The sequence below is a fragment of the Thermobia domestica genome, chromosome 12 (genome assembly GCF_964235325.1).
Source record: "Thermobia domestica chromosome 12, izTheDome1.hap1.1, whole genome shotgun sequence".
NCBI lineage: Eukaryota > Metazoa > Arthropoda > Insecta > Zygentoma > Lepismatidae > Thermobia > Thermobia domestica.
This window is the reverse complement of record NC_137465.1, coordinates 40,991,308-41,012,375: the sequence shown is the minus strand read 5'-3', so window position 1 is coordinate 41,012,375 and position 21,068 is coordinate 40,991,308. Positions and strand designations below refer to the sequence as shown.

Genomic DNA, 21,068 nt, shown 5'->3' with positions numbered 1-21,068 from the left:
GAATCGAACCAGGTACACCCGCGTCAAAGGCACGTACGCTAACCATATAGTGATAAGGAAACTCAGGTGGGAGTGTGGGGGACGCATGTTTGAAAGAAGTTTGATGATGGGCCGAGTTTTTAAGTAGATGGATATGCATAGCGGATCTCTCATGCCCTCAGCGTCAGATCTATCATCATCATCCTGCACATGGGACTGGGACATTGTAAAGAGTATAACCAATGGTAGGTACTCCGGCATCTTACTGACAAATAAAAATTGTATGGTGGGGATATTCCTTGAGCACTTTCTTCCCACAGTATTTTCGTATTTATCATTTCTGTTTCTTGTTATTCTAATAAACAACTCTGTATCAACTGTGTCCTTGAACGTTCCCATATCTACTGATCTACTGTTCTAATATCTACTGATAATTAAAACCTCGTTATCTTGCGTACAGTGTATGTTGGGAACGGTTCATGACCTCTCAAACCAGAAAGCTCTGTCGGTCATGTGTTCCATGTGCAAACTTGGACGCGAGGGACTCGGTTTCGCGCCAATAAATTTAGGCCTAACATTTGATATAAACTGAGGTTATGAGTAGAATGCTTTTAAAAGGCACTATATGATTTTTAATATGTCGAATGTTGAGAACAATAATAATTCTTATTTGTAGTGGTATTCTTTATTGTAGTATTTGCAGTATAATAGCAATATTTTTATTCCAGATTTCTGTGATTATATTTTGGAGCATTTCTGTTCTACTAGCCGTTATATTTCTGTCACTACAAATTTATTCAAATAACAAAGCGTCATCAGCCATCAGAAAGTCTTTCCATTTTCTGATTGTTGCTGTATATATGTCAGGACTTCTGTTCGAATCTACTTTCTTATATTTATCAAGTGGCGTGATATTTGCATTCCTTGTACTTTTGGAGGTAAGTGTAAAAATCTTTGGAAAGTATTTGTAATATTAGTAGTGAGTAGATAGTCTGTGGTGATACGAGGACAAACTCCCCCAAGCCGCTTTTTAAAGTAATTTTATATAGAAAAATTACATAAACACATTTTACGGAAATATGATGTCAAGTTTTCTATCATTAAATTACAATGAACATATTGAACAGTGCATGAAACTTCATGACATTTAATCATAAAGAACATTTTGTAGCATTTAAAAGTCTGGAACTTACTCCTTCGAATCATAAAAATGTATCAATAAATAAAGAAGTTAAGTTTAAAATGTAGTGAATTTTTTGTAGGGAAATAGTATTATGTTATGAACTAACTGAAAATTTTCTTTAAGTTATATACCTAGTTTATTTCAGCAAAACTGCACTCGAGAGAAATCCCTCCATCTTCTCGAAAGGACCAGCCCCGGATTAGTTGATGTTATATTTAACTCCTAAGTAGATGGAAGGATTTTTCCCCCTTATTTTCTTTCACTTAATTCCGATCTCTTGGGGCTCTGTTTACTTAACATTGCTTCCATTTTATAAGCTCTGGAAGCTTTTCTAAAGGTTACCACTCAGCCTCGGTTTATTATAAAGAAATTATAGAAAAAAATCTTTGTAAAAGTACAGTTGAAGTTGCTTCGCCAAAATCAATCAAATTATCATCCTCATCTCTTATTTGTATTTCGATTTCATTAATCGTATCTCTTATTACAGCAAAAAACAAAGGATGAAAAAGTTTGTATAAATTCCAATCTTAAATTCTGGATCTGTTGTAAATGACTGTAACTCGTTTCTCTGTGAGCATAATCACCACTTTTAATGAACAACATCAGAAAAACAATAAACATTAGTTATGTCGAAAGAGTGAAATTTTGGTAGTGTGTCTCCAATATAATTTATATTCTTTAAAAAAATTTTCCTGCCCAGAACCAAAAACAGTACCAATATTACCTGTTGTTCTATTGTTACATGTTCACCGCCTGTTTCTATTTTTACTGTTTTTCAAACTGTTTTCTGGTAGTGTAATGTTTATAGATTGAGATTCTAAATAATAGTCAAGATCTTTTAAACTGTATTGCCCTTCTGGAACAATAATTTCTCTATCACCATATTTAAATCGATTTCTTCCTTCTGTAATGTTGGGGGAAAGGGGGTAAGTATGTACAAGATAACCAAAAAGTTCTTGTTGTGGTTGTTATTAATCGTGCGCTCACAGAGAGAAAATGAAACAACACATATGTGTGCCAAGCGATGTAGAGTTAGTCTGACCATCGCCCGTCAGTAATACAGGCACGTTGCGCACATACAGCAGTAGTAGCTCGTCCAGTGTCGAATAGAAATGGAAATATTGAAGCAGCTTGTTCACGTGTTCAATGCATGATTTTAAAGGGCCTGTCAGCTTCCGCATAGCCAGGCATTTGAGGAGAATGACGTGAACGAACACACCACCAGTTCCAAAAATTCCGTTCGGGAGATGTAAGCCTTTCGGATGAACCTCGCAGTGGACGACTACAGTGCTTGATGACGAGACCTTGAAAGCAGCCATCAAGGAGGACAGTGGTCTAACGTGTGATGAGCTTGCAGAAAGGTTCCATATTTCCGCTCAAACAGTCAAACTGCACCTGCATGTTATAGAGAAGTCAACACAAGTTAAGCAAATGGATACCCCACACATTGTAGGCATCCAATAAGGAACAACGAGTAACAACCTTTTGTCCTTGCTCACTCGGCACCTGAACACACCACCTTTAATCGCTTGCTCACTGTCTATGAAAAGTGGGTCCTTGATGACATTCCCAAGCGTATGGTTTTCGTCACATGACCCTGTTCCTCACACCTCAAGACCACCTCCGCATCCACGAAATGTTGCGCTCTCCATATGGTGGAATTATCGTCAAGTGCATTACGAGCTCCTTCCACCTAGTCAGACCATCACTGTTTACCTTTACTCTAAACAGTTGCGGAGTGTACCGTGCATTGCGACAGGAGTCGGTATTGCTGAATCGCAACAATGTGCTGTACTTGCACTACAATGCCAAGCCACATGCGGCAAAGAGGAGCCGGAAGATACTTCAGAAACTTGGCTGGAAAAATGTCATGCACCATATTCATCGAACCTTGTGCCAACAGATTGTCACCTGTTTCATTCCCTCGACAACCACATCCGTAGGAGATCCTTTGCATATGAGGGGAACCTAAGGAACGCAGTCACGGACTTACTTTACACTCCGACCGTCGGGTTTGATCACCAAAGTATTGTGCAGCTGCAGGGACATTGGCAAAAGGTATTGGGTGCTGATGGAGATTACTTCGAAACCTAAAGGTACGTACCATCCACTGTATTGCTCTTTCTTTGTCACTGCTCTAGAACGGCAAGAACTTTTTAAAGGTCAACAAAGAAAAAATAACTATGGAGAGAACATGATTTCCATCTTCCCTCACCCGAGCGCGCGCAGTTGAAACAGTTAAATCTCATTACGGCGAATTAAGATCAGCTATGTCACATACGTGAGTTTGATTATGAAAACTGGGATTCGGATCCAATAAGTGCTGCCGGTGGTCTTCAGTTACATTTAAATTCATTTGAATTTCTTTTGTTTTATTTCTGTAGTAAAATATTTATGTCTGTCGAGTGTCTGTTTCTTACTTAAAAAAAAAAAAAGAAAGTACTTCTGATGTCACACGGTGCTGCAAAGGAGTCATACAAACATTGTTTGCATTCACAAGAGACTATGCATGAATTGTTAAGACATTAATTGGTTGCAGTTCGCGAATAAGGAAAAGTAAAACTTAAAAGGACTCTTCTACCATACGAAACAAGCATGGGTGCTCTGAAGAGAATTAGAACATTTCAGAGGAATACAGTGAATAACGACGGACTTAGTATGTTAACTTTAATCTTTATAGAAATGAACTTTTAAGGATATTAGTCGTGGATCCGTCTGTGAAGAAGAAAGTAATAGAAGTACTTGATGAGAAGAAAAATGACGCGTGGAAATAATTTATGAGAAGATATAAGAAATCTAGGTGATGATATAATATTGTGCTTACCCTGTTGAAACTATCATTCTTCGCCACTGATTATGACATGGTTTTTTGATGATAGCTAAATGTATAAGATTTAGTCAATGTTCAAAAAATATATATGAAGGCAACTAATGAATATATGGAAGATAATAACGAAAATAATAAGGACTCTTATCTAATGTATTTAAATGGGAATAATCTGTACGGATAGGAATGAGTCAATATCTACCGTGTAAAGAATTTAAATTGTTAGATGAGAAAGAAATATAAACAATAAATTTCAATAAAGAAATAAACAATAAATTTCAAACAAATATACCTGACAATTATAATATTGGTTATACATTAGATTTTGAATATCCTTACAAAAAAAAAAAAAAAAAAAAAAAAAATCACCACAAAGACCATTCCTTAGCTTCTTAAAATATGTTTCCACTTATCTCAAAACAATCTAAGCTATTAGGAACTCTATGTGATAAAGAAAAATATGTGATCTACTATCGAAATTTAAAACAATGTATGTCGCTTGGATTAAAATTACAGTAAATACGAGTAATTACAGTAAATATACCGAGAGTTTAAACAGTCAAAGTGATTAGAAAATTATATAGATCTAAATACAGATGAGAACAAAAGCATCAAATGATTTTGAGAAATAATTTTATAAGTTTGTAAACAACTCAATGTTTGGAAAGATAATGGTGAATATTAGAAAAAGAATCAAGATTAAACTGATAAGTAATGAAAATAAATGAGAAACATGTAACGAAACCTTACTATAAAAGCACAACAGTGTATAGAGAAAACTTAGTAGCTGTACATATGAACAAGATCAAAATATTATTTAATAAGCTAATTTATGTGGTATGTCGATTTTAGATTTGTACAAATATTTAATGTATGACTTCCATTATAATGGGTTTGGGTACAAAACCTCGCGGACCAAAACCTTACGGCCCAAAATCTCGCCGGGCCGAAACCTCGCCGCCCAAAACCTCGCGGGACAAAATCTCGCCTGGCCGAAACCCCGCCTGGCCAAAACCTCGCGCCCCAAAATATCGCCATACCCAAAATCTCGCGTCGGGCCTAAAAAGTAAGCGCTATATTACGTCAATATGTAATACTATTTATTTAAATGAAAATTACTGAATATTTAAACTTTTCTAAATCGGGAAAAAGGGGGATTAATTCGCCCTTAGTTGGAGACTAAATTCATCGTTTATTCCTGACTGATTTTAATCAAAGCTGTGAGAACTGTGCCAACCTTCAAATAATATATACTTAAAATTTTAACAAAAATCTAATAATATTTATGAAAGTATGAAATAATATGAGTTTTTACGACGTCCCTTGATTATGTCCTGTAGGTTAAAGGAGACGTAGATGACCAGGATGAAGAAAATGATCGAATAAAGAAAGTGGGAGGAAACAGGAATAACCCGAGAAAGCCCACGCACACGATGTTTTGTATCTTCTTCTTCTTCTTCTTCTTCTTATTATTATTATTATTATTATTATTATTATTATTATTATTATTATTATTATTATTATTATTATTATTATTATTTGTAATGTGGAATTGCATATTAAGAAACTCATTGGGTAAATTTTAAAGAAAAGTTTCATTCCGCAAAATTGGCCAAGCGAAATTTTGGTTCGCGAGGTTTTGGATGCCGAGGTTTTGACAGGCGAGATTTTGGCCACGCGAGGTTTTGGGCGGCGAAGTTTTGGCCACGCGAGATTTTGGGCGGCGATGTTTCGGCCGCGAGATCTTGTCCGTATCCCATTATAATGTGATTAAACCGAAATATTAGGACGAAATAAAATTATGTTGTATAGCCACGGGTACTTATATTCATCATATTCAAACGAAAGATGTGTACGAAGATATGGTTGAGTTGAGTTGATTTTCAGTTTAACATCCCTTTCAGCGTCGAGGCTATATGGGACGTGGACCTACTGATTAACGTGGAACCCGAACCACATGACCACCCGCCCGGAATATACGAACATATGAGAAGTTTTATTAATTGCTTCGATACAAATGATTATCCTCAAAATAATAGATATGAGGAACCTCAAATAAATAAGAAAGTACCTTTTAATGTAAAAGATGAAGTTAAAGAAACAATTATAGAAGAATTTGTCGGATTAAGATAAAAAAAAGCACCGCAGGTCGATCTTACAGACTTTAAAAGTAAAATAAATGAAGAAAAACGTTATAAAAAGTGGAGTGTAAAAAAAATGTAATGTATAAGGAGCACACATTTAATGAACATAAAGACTGTTCAATCAAAAGAAATGTTGTAAGAAGATGAATTTAATTATAGATTATAAGCACGAGTTATATATTAAATCGTAAATAAACTAGCATCGTAGAAGTAAATAAACTGGCATTATGCTGTATAGATGATTAAAGAAGTGTTTTGCAAATGGTTTAAACACTTTGCTATGGGGCCATTATAAGATAGATGAGAAATAAGTGTAATATATTTGTACTTGTAGTGTATAATTTTAAATGTAAGTTCTTTATGATTAAACATCATGAAGTTTCATATTATAATTTAATCATTGAGAATTTGATGCAGTATTTTTCTTAAAAATGTGCTTATGTAATTTTCAACGAACTTAAAAGTACGTTACTGAATTCTCTATGTCAGTGTGTGTCTGTTATTTGCAATTTATTTATTTATTTATTTATTTATTTTTAATTTTGAGCCCTCCATTCGACAGAGCATCGAAAACTATCTGAGAAAGTGATGGAATTTTTTGCGTCACTCTTACAGTTTCCGAGATATTGACCAAAAAGTGGCCGATTTCTGGAGATTTAAGGAGCCATATCTCGGGAACCGTTAAGTCATAGAGATATGATATTGGTGTTAATCAATACCGAAGATGTTGAACATTTTGGTACCAAATAATAATAATAAATATTGGCCAAAAAAGTAGTTCTGATTTCGGGAGATTCAAGGAGCCATATCTCGGGAAACGTAAGTCATAGAGAGATCATATTGGCGTTGATCAATACCTAAGAAGATGAACATTTTGGTACCAAATAACAACCGGTGACCATTGGCTAAATGGCCACCTTTCCCCAGATATTGACTATAAAAGTTCGAATATCAGATTTAAGGGGCCATATCTCGAGAACCGTAAGTCATAGAGAGTTGATATTTTGCGAGAAAGAGAAGAAGGTGAGTTAAAACGATTTACTTTTACATGTAGGAACAATCACAGTTATCCTTCCCGCTCCATCTCTCCATTCTTATTAAGTTCGTTCTGGCAATGCTCTTTAAGCATTCTCAACTGGTCATATTAAATTCACTTAAAAAATGAAATGAAATGAAATCTTTGTTTTACTTCCCACGATTATGCTGGCCAGGCTAAAGGAGACTGTGATGATGAGAAATGAATGGAGAGATGGAATGAAGAAAGTGGGAGGAAATGGGAGAACCCCGAGAAAATCCACGCACACGGTATTTGCCCACCACAAAGGTCACTTGGCGTGAGCTGGGATCGAATTAAGGACCACATGCACCAGAAGTGAACGCTCTACCACTGAGCCACCGCGGCCGCACTTAAAAAATGTGGTTTGTGTGAGTTTGACGTCGTATTACCACATATTATCTATTATGGTGTTATTGAAATCTGATTAATTTGTACCTTAATATATTTTATTTCAGACTTGCATATCAGATTATGTTATATACGGATATATAAATGAATGATGTTGCTATTCACACATTTTTAAATAGTGTAATTCAAAATAATGTCTTTTTATAATGTAGAAGCATTTTAAATAATTCATTTTTACATAGTATGTACAAAAGAATATTGAAGAAACAAAATTCTGGTTGCTGGATTGACGTTGAGTACTGTAGAAGAATTTAATGTTGTAACATTCTTTGGCAAGCGGGAGCTAATTGATTAATTGGAGTTCAACATCACCTCTTTTTTTGCATGGAAGCTAGATGAGATGGGGCTTGCTGTTTAAAAGTGAAATGGGTTTGAACCTGAAGCAATTGCCCTGGCCAAAACTCGAACCCGGGATCATGCTCACAGAAAACATACGTGTTAGTCATAATTGGCAGACAAGTTCGAATCTTCATCAATTCAGCAATCAGATTTTACTTTTTTTCTTTCTTTTTAATTTTATTTCTTTAAATCTAAAATTACAACTAACCCCTTTCTTTCCAGATGATTAGGGTTGTTAAAGTACAACCTCTAGCTGGTGTTCTTGAGGATGGATTTAAAGTGTTTGCTGACGAAAAGGACGCTGGAAATTTAGCTCTTACTCCTCTGTATTTAATGATTGGTTGCTCCGGTCCTTTGTGGATATATCCTCGTGCGCTGCCAATGTCACGTAGTAAGCAATCGTTACTGCCCCTTCTAAGTGGGACGTTATCCGTTGGTGTAGGAGATACTGCGGCCAGTATTGTAGGAAGTACTTGGGGAAAATATCACTGGCCAGGTTAGCTCAGTTTCTTAAATTAATAATTGCATTAGATTTTTAAATGATAACTATAGGAATATCATGCATAATGCGGTTTTAAAGAACACTGGTTTTACCCTAACGTGATTTTATTTGAGTCGAGTAGTGACTTGTGAAATGACGAAAAGTAAGTTCATGCAGTAGGTACAGAAGTAAAAGAAGTAGAAATTAACAGTTCAAACAATTCTAACAGATTATTTTATTAAAAAGTAAATTTAAGAATTGAAGAAATATATTTGTCTTGTACTTTCAAACTTCTATATGAGGCGTTGAAAATAAGAGTAGTCTGTTACAAAAAATAATTAAAAAAAAAAGGCCTCTAAGTGTTCCATATCTTATCATTAGAATATGTGCTGTTAGAATACTTCTGTGTATAGCTTCTCAATCGGTTGAGATATGCATATCCCACTTTCCCAACAGATAATTGTTCTAACCTGTGGGCACGAATATCTCAAAAACGTAAAAAAATGTAACATATACCACTCTTGCTTTCAACGCCTCATATATTTATGAGGATTGTCTATATTAGCTAGTTTACAGTAATATATTTATCTATATGTGACTATGTTCGTAATTTAACTCTTGAACCACCCAACTGATCTCGATGAAATTTTCAACATAGATGAGGCTCGGACCTGGGATGTTTTTTATCATTTCAGTTTGACGGTGCAACGTACGGAAGGAGAAGGGGGAATTATATAAAAATGATCGAAAATGACCAATATTAGTTTCGAATCCACAGTTTTCGGGGTCGCTGAGATAAACAATGACACTTCCGATGCCGTCTAAATCCAAATTCATCCAACAATAATAATATTTAATTTTTATTCATGTACATTACTTATTATCTTCTGATTTTTCATATTTTCTTTGTTTCTATCGATGTATTTTTTTTAACTCAGCGAAGCGGGTAATTGATGCTAGTATATATATATATATATATATATATATATATATATATATATATATATATTGTGATGAACATGTCTATTGCATAAGAGCAAATGTGAGATTTTGTCTGAGTGCATTTTTCAATAACTACTGAACAAATTAAAATTATATTTCAACGTGATTATGAACCTTATGCCTCCAAAGGATCTTGCCATATTATATTGATTAAAATCCATGTCCTGAGGGAACGGGCGGTCATAATATATGCGAAAGAATGAAGTGGTGATGTGTGGAAATAATCAAAAACACCCAATATTAGTGTCCAATCCGTAGTTTGGTCGTTGAGATGAATAGTGACACCCCAGATCCTGATTCGATGTTCAAATTCATCCCCATTGCCATAAGGGGTGAGGAGTGATATTATGGATTTTTATCATTACGCTTTCATTGTAATGTGTATTATAAGGGGGAATGGAATTCAGATACGTTCCATAAACCTATTATGCCCGTTCGAAGAAGGGACGTTTTAGCTAGTTCAATTTAAACTCATTACAAATAGACCTTGAACAATGCGGGTTTGCGTAGCGTGGACGTTTCTTGGTACCAATTAACCATGTTATACAAGGTATTCCTATATGTTTTATCCAATATAGTTGATTTATCAGTCGATGCAAAGATATATGTAACACTTAATATTTCTGTCTTACAGCTAAATAGATAATTATGATATACATAATTCATGACGTATTAAAAAAAATCAATTTTATCTTACTGATTCATTCTTCTTTCCGGTGAAATACGGTTGAAAGCTTTTATTACGTCATGCGTTATGTATACAATTGACATTTGTTATTAGAAATTTATAAATACTGCATTGTGGAAGATCTGCTGTTTACATTTTGAATTCCTAATGTCCAGATTCTGTAAAACCATGAAATTGCTAACTCGTTTCATTCATTATTTACTTCATCACTTAACAATTATTATCGTAGCCAACATAGGTGTAACCTCTCTGCACATTGATGTTCCTTTAGTTTATTGCATCAGAGCCCTTGAAGACTTCCTCAACTAACGTTCAAAATTTGTAAGGAGCTCTCTCTCGCATGCCTAAATGTTCAAGATCTCATCTTTGGTGCAGGAGACCCAGGTTCCATATTCAGTGGGAGCCCAGCAAGATATATACGTTAAGCTGTAGGTCCACATCTTATATACATCTCATGCTGGAAACGGATAAAAAAATCAATTGAAGGCTTGAGTTGGATGCCTCATGTCCAAAATTAGCAAAAATAACTTACAGTTTTGGGACCTTTGGCAAGGGCCTCATCTATGGACAAATGCTGAAGTGGATAACCAAAAGTCCCAAAACTGAAAAGAAAGAAAAAAAAGTAATTTTCGCTGATTTTTGACGAGGCCTTATCCATAAAAATAAGCTTTTTCATTTTAGCTCCAGATCAAAAGCCGATGAGCTTAGTCTTACGCTAATATGTGGATTGTTCGGAATAACCGTTATTGAATTTATCATCTTTGAGACTACTTTATTTAGGAGTTATAGGTAGTATCTCCTCTATCTAAACTTTACAAATTAATACTAGAATATGTCGTACCTTCACTTTTTTTTTCTTCTTGTCTTCGCAATACTACTGTTAATAACAAAAGTGTTAATGGTATGAATAATGGAGAAGATGCTAATCAGTTTATTTATAGATGGTTTGGTGAGTAGTTTTTCAATGTTTTTCTTTTTACTATTTTTTATCATTTTTACTATTTTACTATTTTTACTAGCGATTTTTTAAATCCAACCAACTGCTTTTGCAGGTATCATTTCAACAGTTACCACACTGCTGTGTTTACATCCTCCTGTTAAACATTGGCTTTATAATAAATAAGTCCCATAATTATCCCATATCCAGAACTTTTTTTCTTTTTTACTCAAATATTCACTATTGTCAAAAGAAAAAACGGATATTTTAAACAAACAATACAATTCTACATTTTTAATATTTGTTTTGTTCTTTTCTTCTACAAGCAAGTGCTAACAAACTCTCGCACGATTTACCATATAACACCTCTTTAATGTTTTTTTTTTTTATAATATATAGACATGTACGAGGGTAAGTCAGTAATTAAATTGCAAAATGATATAGAAAGAAAAATGTAAAGAGTTACCTGATGAAATTGTGTTTATTTCTCCACGTAATCACCATGTGCATTAGGCAGTTTTCCCAGTGTTTCAAGAGATCTCAAAACCAACAGAAAAGAATATTCGTGGTTGATGTAGTAGCCAGCTAGTAACATCTTTATTGACTTCCCCCATTTAGAACCGGTGACCACCCAGGTGATTCTTCAGTGGTACGAAGAGATGGAAATCCACTGCATGGTGGATGTTGCAGTCGTTTCCAACCTAAGAATCATATGTGAGCTAATGTGGCATTGATACTATGTGGACGAACGCTTCATCCAACAGAAGAACTCCAGCTCTTAAAAGCATCCGGACGTTTAATTCGAATGGCTGACCATAATTTCGTTAGGGTTCGGCAATACTTGGCAGTAATGGTACTGTTACCCAGGGCAGCAGAAATTCCGCAGGTAGGATTCCTTGACTATCCCATAGGACGGTAACCATCACTTTTCCCTCCTGTCTGGATGACCTTAAATTTCTTCGTTTAGGGTGATGAGAATGTTTCTATTCCACACTGGCGCGATTTGTTTTCGGTTCAAACCGCTGGATGACTATTTTGTCATCAGTATCGATCCGGTTCACAACTTCAAAACTCTCGTGGGTAGAGATGCTGTAATGGTAGGGCCATTCTGATTTCTTCGTTTTGGTCAGTGAGCTTACGGAGAACCCATCGTGCACACACTAGCGAAAATTCAGTTTGTCATGCACAATGTTCTACGCTGTTCCATATCAGCAATTCAATTGTAAAGCCAATTCGTCGATTGGCCCGAATAATGTCTTTATAACTTTTCTCAGGGTAGCATCATTGTGAAATACTGCCGGATGACTGGGAGATCGTTATCAACGATGCTGGTTCGACTACGCTTGAAATGTTCCACCCAGTTGTCAACATTTCCTGGAGAAATATTTGGTATTGCAAACAGGAACATTTCCTTGTGCATTTCCTCAGCAGATTTGCCCTGAACCCACAGAAATTGAATTACAGCCCATTGCTTCACATGCGTACAATCAGCTAACGTATCTGCTCTCTTACCCACTTGACACGCGAATGGTCTTCCATCTACGATAAACGTTGGCACTGCCACCTACACCTACACTTGTGAAAAAGACCAGAGCGACGAGTGATATTCAAATCAAGATATTCCATTTTGCGACTTACATATTGACTTATCCTCGTAATATGTATAACTTCATCAGATGTACCACATGCGGTTCTTCACAGAGTTAATAATTTGATACTTCAAACACGTAAAAGGCTCTGGCCCTCAGAATTCATTTGCGGAAAAAAAAAGACAGAATTCGTGGAGTTCTCTATCTTAGTGCTAACCTATGTTTCTGAATATTCTTACTGAAATGTGCTTACTTATTTTGTACAATTTAACAGGAACTAAGAAAACCTACGAAGGAACTATCGCTTCTGTTTTGTGTCAGGAAGCTGTGATATATCTCCTTATGGCTTTTGGTATGTATTACTTATACTTAGAACTTACTTGGTAGAAGGAATTCTCAGAATATATTGAACATTCCATGTTACATGGCCTACGAAAATAGTCTGTGTAAACCTTTACTTGCTCCTGTTCGGAGGATTTTTTTTTTTTTTTTCTTTCTGGTGATTGTATTACCGGTTGGAAGTAGAAAGAGGGTCTCCATGAATTTATGCTTAATTGTAGCTTCATTATTGGTCCTATGGACCACACACCATTTTAAGGATCACTTCACTCCTGTAATGTCAGGGAGAGGGGCATCATAAGTAGCAGTGCTTAAGTAGTTTTTTTGTTCTGGTAATCACATGTTTTTTTCTGTTATTTCTTGTATCATACTATACATTTCAAGTTTTACCAATCTATGCCACTTGGAAATGATACAGCATGGTAAACTTACTTTCGTCTTTCAGTGTATATAATGTATATGCAAGGAATCAAACCGAGTCACACTTTTATTTACCAAACATGGAAGGAAATGAAATCTTTTTGCACAATGACATCTTTTTGCACAATGCCGTATAAGTCAGTCATCTGTTGTATAGATTCTCTGTTGTAAACCTGGGCTGCCAATTAACAGGATCTTTCTTTCAAGCAAGGCATATTGTCCACCAATGAAGCCAATTTTTACGTGAAGGGAGAGGTGAACCTGGAAAGTTACAGACACTGGTGCAAAGTAACTCGCAGTGGACGGATCCATCAATACAGTTGGTAACGTGTAGTAAATAGTGTAATGTGGTACAAGGGATACTCGTATCATCGGCCCTGTAATAATTGACACTGCCTAACTGCAGTTCGCTCTTAGAAAATTCCCTTCCCTTTTCTGCAGAATGCGGATTGTAGTTTCCTCAGTTTCCCACTACAATCCGCACTAGTTTCCTCAGTTTCTCACAGAATATATGCTCCCACTACATTACGTACTTGTTCGAGAGTGATTCGATATTCAATTTCTGAGCATTGGATTACATCCCGTGAAATGGACAATCAAATCACCAGACCTAACTCCACTGTACTTTTACGTGTGGAGTAATTTTAAGAAAATGGCTCATATTGTGAAAATATACAGCAAACAGAACGTACAAAAGTTTATCCTGGATACATGTAACATTTCTCTACACATCTTAGAAGTATCTATACCTAGTGGATTAAACGCCTTCAACTGTGCGTTTAGAAGCAAGGACAAGACATTAAACATATCTAATTCCACGTCACAGCGTCTTCAAAGCTTATATTGGTAAGGAGCCCATGCATAACTCCTATACAGGGTGGCCCAAAAGTAGGTATACAGTCCCGTACTGATCAACTCATTGCTTTTTATATAATTTCTTATTGTTATCCATCAGGTAGACTTTTTTTAAAATTTTTTTCTTAATGTGTTTTTGCTTATATTTAAGCTCGGAACAGCCGAAGCAAATAAACCTATAAGCTAGAATGTTATATTTAATCAATAGAGGGGTTCATACCTACTTTTGGGCCATCCTGTATATTGCAAATATAAATTATCTGATTATAGCAATCGATTTCTGAGCACACGCTAGTGCATGATCCGTATCAGATTTTTCTAAGGTCATTTCGATATGGCTTACTTCAAGATTTCAATCAGTCCGGGCCGATCATAAACGATAGCTTCCTTTTTTGTCGCTCTAGTAGTCAATATATTTAAGTTTCTTCAGCGCTTTGTAAATAAAATGGTGTCCGAAATATTTGACTATCCCTTCCGGAAACATGTGAAATCTCTTAAGATTAATGGTTTTCTTGAACCCCTGTTTAACGACCACCAGCTGATTGAGAAAAGTATTTTCACCCTCTCTTGAGAAAAGTATATTCACCCTCTCTTAATCAACCATTTCTTCCTTTCAGCTATGGACCAAAAGCGTCAACAAATATGTGTCATTTTAATGTTGTGTGTCACTGTTTTATTCGTTCATATGTTTTAGTGGTAGTCAATGTAGAAAATTCTTAATGCATATGTGAATGCTCTAATTTTACTAGAACATAATCAAATAGCAAATTACGGAGATAACTAACATACAGATTGTATTATACTTGATATAAAGTTTTAACGTATTTACTGTATTGAACCAGAAGCAATAACGTGTAAAGTTTTATGATTTTATCGTACATGCGTGTCGCGAAAATGAGATGTTCATGGAGATAACTGTTGTAGCATCACCAGACTAGACTTTCTGTGAAACTGCTATTTCTGTCATCTAGGCAAGTCATGTTAAAGAAAAAGAAACATTAAACATCTTTCTTTCAAACACAATGTATTTTCACCTGCTGATATATAGCTTACAGAACAAGGAATATGTAGATTTGTTCACTGCAGTATTTTTCTTAAAACATTGGAAGCTAGTTTGTTACCTAGAATAATTCATAGCGTTTATGTATTATATGCTATGAATTATTCTAGGTAACAAACTAGTATATATATATATATATATGTAATATGCACAGCTGCTGTTGTAAAATACGTTTGAAGACTGAATCTCCGCATGAAAACAAGCCAGAAAGTCTATGTAGGTAAATGTTTCAGAGTGCGTCCTTTCAAGTTACGAGCAGCCGAAATATCGTAGAAATGAACTATGGGGCGCTATAACGCAAATACCAACGTCGTCAGACAAAACAGTGTGATTAATTTTATAGGATATGATATCTTTAGGTTTCAGAAGATGTCGAAACCAAGATAAAGAGAACATGTACAACTGATTACTTAATTTTGGCGTTAATAGTATCACATCCTGTAAAATTCATTACACCACTTTGTCTGGTGGCGCCAGTATTTGCGTTATGGCACGCCAAAGTTCATTTCTTCGATATTTTGGTGGCTGGTAACTCGGAAAGGACGTACGCTGCAGCCTGACTTGTTTTTACTGTTCACTCCTCAAGTGCTGTAAACAGTATTTTGCAATAGTCTGTATAAAATCTTAACTGAATATTATAACATATGCATCGATTAACTGGATATTAAAGTTCGATGTGAACGAAGATGAATTAAGAATAGTGCTCTTTTTTCAAAAGAAAAAAAAATCACAAATCAGAGATTAAGTTAAAGGTTTTGCAATGTTTTGGTCACTTACTTGCTTTATGTATTAAGTTACAACGAAAACTGCTTATTCAAAAGTAGGACCGTCGTGTTGCAACGACTGACATTACGTTTTGACCAGCTCTTCGACACACGCGACAGAAGTTCTTGTCCTTCAAGGCGAACAACTCCTGTACTGCAGCTTGTACATGCTCTTTGGTTTGAAACATCGCGAGCAAAGGGAGTGGGCCATGGATAGGAACAAGTAATAATCCGAAGGTGCGAAGATAGGACTGTATTCTGGATGTGACATCAGTTCAATTCTTCTCAACTTCTTGCAGTTTCCGTGAATCATTCGAGAAGTATGAGATTTTGCGTTGTCTTGCTCCAGAATGGTTCGCTTTCTGTTCGCCAATGCAGGGTTGCCCTCTTCGCTTGTCTAATAACTAGCACGCATGTAGTTGTACACGTGGTTTCCCAGTGAGAGGTTAAACTGTAGGATTACGTCTCCTATAGGCTCAGTACTGAAAACGGAACGCTAAACTTGAACAAAACCAACACAAGGTATTTTTAGAACACAATGGCATACATTCGCTTCGGAGTAGGTTGGCGTTTATGATGCGACCGTTCAGAACGAACTTGTAGTGAATTCTCTGTACATAATTTCACCAGATCCCTTGTGTTCGAAATAACCGAGTTCGGCTACAGATTCGTATTAAAGACATCTGGCTTGTTTAACCATAGTTTATACATTTCAGGATTTCGGAAAAATATCTACTATTTTATAGCACTCTATTATTCTTTCGAGGAAACGTAGATCATACATTTTCCAGGAATTCCTTGTACATTTCAACTTACTCTGTGTGTGATTTAGGGTCAATTTGTAAGGCATAGTTCGGCACCTACGAGGTTGTGAAGATGAACCACACTAGTTTGTGAGATACCGAACTGACCTAACTACATCCGAGCACTAGCGTCATATTTGCCTCTTTGGCGTAGTGCGACCTCGGAATCCATGGTTCGGCGGCTTGAACTTCTTCGATCAAATGACTTGTACTCCGCAAATCATGCATATATGAAAATATTGCAAAACTTACGATTGATCCTTGTAGTTTGATGTTAAGGGTGAGGGATCAAAGATGTCATCTTTTTTAGTTCTTAAATTTAACTTTTATTTACATTTTGCATTCTCTTTTTCAGGTTTTCTTCCGTTTACGTGGAAAATAACATTACAGTCAACAATAGCAATAGTGGTTACATCTATAATCGAATCTTTGACTGATCAAGTGGATAATTTAGTATTACCTTTAATCATGTATAATTTGTTAATGTGTTGTCGGGTGTTGTTATGATTATAATTTTCCTGTGTCATTACAATCTATGTGTTGTGTTTGTGTCGTAGTGAAAAAGATAAGTAATACGTATTTGTTATGTGCCTTATCATGTAGTATGTTCTTGGAAATGCTTTGTCTCGCAATAGGAATCCATCGAGAGCTTTCTTGAATTTATTCAGATCCTTGAACCAAATGATCATATCTAAAAGGAATAAGGAAGAAGGGTATATTACCGACGAATTAAAGTTATTATAAAATGAGAGTAACTTAACAAATTACTAACTAAAGCTATGTTAAAAGGAACAAGAGGAATTAGCTTATTTTAGTAACTTCATTTTCGATCATGAATTTTGAAAGTTTTTTAAAGTTAGAACGGTTGTTTAGGACTCGTATTGTTTGAAGATTGTACCTTTAACTAGTATCATTCAATACCAGGTCAGCGTTTAAAAAAACTAAAAGCATACTAGTTTTGCGTATCTATAGTCATACTATCTGACTTTTGTGTATCGTTCCATGACTGAAAACTTTTACCGAATTGTGCCTTAATTCAACGTTTTTTCCAACAATAGAACCAATCCTAATTACTGTACGTCTGACTGGTATTACTAACGTTTCAAGACTTATTAATGTTGTGCTCAAATGGCAGAACTGTTTCAGTTCATTTCTGGCTTAAATCATAATTCGATCGACACTCTTAACATAAAGATCCCATTGAAACTTCGTAGGCATTGTGAAAGTAAAAGAATAGTCTCTGATATGACTCATTTATCCTTTTATTCAGTAGTTGTGAGGATAATCATCGAACTCCTAAATCCATGCCATTTTTATGGTTGGAGTACCTCAAAAATAAACCTTAAATCCGGCCAAACTTATATCATAGATCCGGTCACTACTCTGAATACACTCTCTATTAACTGCATTTAAAGTCTCAACTAGTCTTTCCCCGTAATTTGTTAGTAGGAGGAAAATATCTCTTAGTACCTTCATTTCATAAAGGATGGAGTTCGTAGTCAGCTGGAGATTACACTCTTGACATTCCAAATATCCAACTGACACACCTCAGTGAAGTATGATGTGTTGATGTGGCTTAGCCTTCTTCAGGTAGGCTAAAAAATTGTTGAAGATTTCTGTTGATTTACACGAGACAGTCTTTCGGAAGCAATTCTTATGCATATAGGAGGAGAAAAGAACAATACAAATAGAAATCGAAGTGTATAAACTGTGTGTAATAAGTAGATAACATGACGAGGAAAAATTGTATTTTAAATAGACAACAAATCTGTTATTAAAAATAGCAAAACAAAAGACATTTTATGTTCTACATAAGACTTACTAGCAATAGCTCTAAAGGATGATAGTCCATGTTTTTAAGTGGGTAGGTATTTCCAGACATTCCGTAATTGATTTCACTGAACTTTCATTTTCAATTGATAACTTCTCAGTATAACTTGTTTTCATACTTTGGGAATGAGAAACTTTAATAAACATTGAATAACGATGTGTTGATATGGTTCGTGATGATGTATTTCCATTAAGTATTAAGAGTTACAGATTTCATCAGCAGCAACATAAATCAGGAGGGTTTTTAATTTTTCTGTATTTATTTGTTTAACGCTGCTAATTGAATACTAGCATTGTAACTCATCTCAGCCATAAACAGATTAAGAAATGCCAAGATATTATGAATATTGGCCATAAATGCAAATAAATTTATTATGAAAATTCAAGTCATACCACTAGCTTGATGAATGTGATTAATTGGTTGGTCTTGAACGTCTCTTTTCAGCGTCGAGGGTATATGATGATGTCAATCTACTGCTGGATGAAGGTCTCTCAACAGCCATTTTGGGCAGTTCTTAATTCTTTTACGTTGCACCGCATTGCGTCTTGATTTTGTCACACACTTCCTTATGTAAGGACGTTTCCAAAGTCTAGATTTCATACTATCTACTTCAATGTTGTAAGCTTCAATTATTGATTTTCTTGCATAGTTGCTGAACATTACTTTCATCTTTTCTATACTGCTTTTTAACTCAACTTCTTTGATCCTCAAATTAAGCTCCTTCATGTTGCACTTTCGTGTTGGTGCATATATAACCGCCTAGATTAAAGGATTTATATTATAAGCATTTGCCCTCACCACTAGTCTAGTGGCTAGTGCATGCACTTTTGTTGGGTATGGTCCCGCGTCCGATTACCGGTGCAAAAGTACTAAAATTTGAATTATTACGATGGTTTGAATTCCATATTAACCTATGGGTCCACGTCTCATATAGCTTCGATGCTCGAAAGGAATACTGTACTTTAACGAATAAACGAACTATAAGCATTTTCACGAAGTAAAGAGTGGAAGAAACAGGGAGAAAAAGAGAAGACAGAAGGGTCTATGGTGTATTTCAATATGGCACCTACCTTGACGCTTCACAAAATTGAGGCGCCTGATTTTAAAACTAGCATATCTCCTAATTTTGTAGGTATCAATATCAAACTATAAACTAAGCATATAATACACAAAGAATAGACAGTAAGGGAAATTGCAATTAGAGGGAACAGTTTTGAGTAAAGAGATACCTCATAGTTAATCGAAAAGTTGATTAATTTTTTAATATACATTCCCAGATTTATATATATGTCTTTTTAAATACATCACTCCATGACGAGCAAATTCGTAGAGTTAATATTTCTAGTAAAATTATTTCTGTGCTACATCCGTGTACTATGACATTTTGACGATTATGTATATGAGTACTTGATCTGACTCAGAAACTTTTTACTATCATCTTTTGGGATATTAGAGCTTTTCAGTATTTACATTGTTATTTTAAAAAAATGCTTAAATGACTATCTATACGGTGTTAACCGGGAAATATACAGACATGCATTTACCATAATTTGTTGTAGTTTCCTGTATGTTCAAAGATGTTAATTTAAGTTTACAAACTTCCAGAAAATGTTTATACGATAAGATATTTTTGATAATTATATTTTGTCTAGTAGATAGAAACTAGCCTTGTAGTAATATTGTTTTTGGTATAAATAGAATTCATAGTCTTATACAAATGTGAATTTGTTAGTATAAGTGTTTCTCTTTACATAAACAGCAGTGAGCCAGTTGACACATTTCCATGACGTAGGTTATTACTTTAATGTATTCTTTTGCTTTTGCAGTTAGCCTGGATATAACTTTAATAATAATAATAATAAAAACAAATTTTCCAGTTATCTGCATCTGAAGGAGACCTGTGAGTCCACAAATAATTACTTTGCATAATTTTCTCCGTTATAATGAAAAGTTACAGTAAATGTATAAATAATGTTTTCTAATGTTGTTATTGTATCTCTGTACAGTCATGTGTAAATAATAATACAAAAGAACTTTACACATTCGTTTCTTTTAAAACCTTTTTAGTAGTACCTGCTGTTATAATGTTTGGATTATAAAGGGATTTTAATGAAGTGAATAAGTAGTAAGTTCCCTGTTGTACAAAAAATTTCGTCTGTCATTGATTTGAACAAATCTTTATTGTAAGTACACACTACATTTACAACACAAAATTTATTTTCTGATGGCAAAAATTAACGACTAACAGGGTTGTTTCACGCATTTTTCTAGATAACTTTTTTTTCTTAATCGAACATTCGACAAAATCGAAATCCCAGCTTTAATGGCTATGAACTCGGGAATCAAAGACTTGTACTGGAAA

At 35.0% G+C, this 21,068-nt stretch overlaps 1 protein-coding gene across 4 annotated transcripts in view; it reads left to right on the top strand.

Moving 5' to 3' along the window:
- Window positions 1–20,744, top strand: part of Dolk (Dolichol kinase) — a 45,671-nt gene extending 24,927 nt beyond the window's left edge. For all 4 annotated transcript variants that reach the window (XM_081733637.1, XM_081733636.1, XM_081733638.1 and 1 more), the window contains 4 exons: window positions 708–917; window positions 8,160–8,433; window positions 12,909–12,986; window positions 17,231–20,744. In XM_081733637.1, the coding sequence (XP_081589763.1) occupies window positions 708–917; window positions 8,160–8,433; window positions 12,909–12,986; window positions 17,231–17,382 (714 nt within the window). In that variant the 3' untranslated portion in view covers window positions 17,383–20,744. The remainder of the gene's footprint in view (window positions 1–707; window positions 918–8,159; window positions 8,434–12,908; window positions 12,987–17,230) is intronic.
- The last annotated feature ends 324 nt before the right edge of the window (window positions 20,745–21,068 follow it).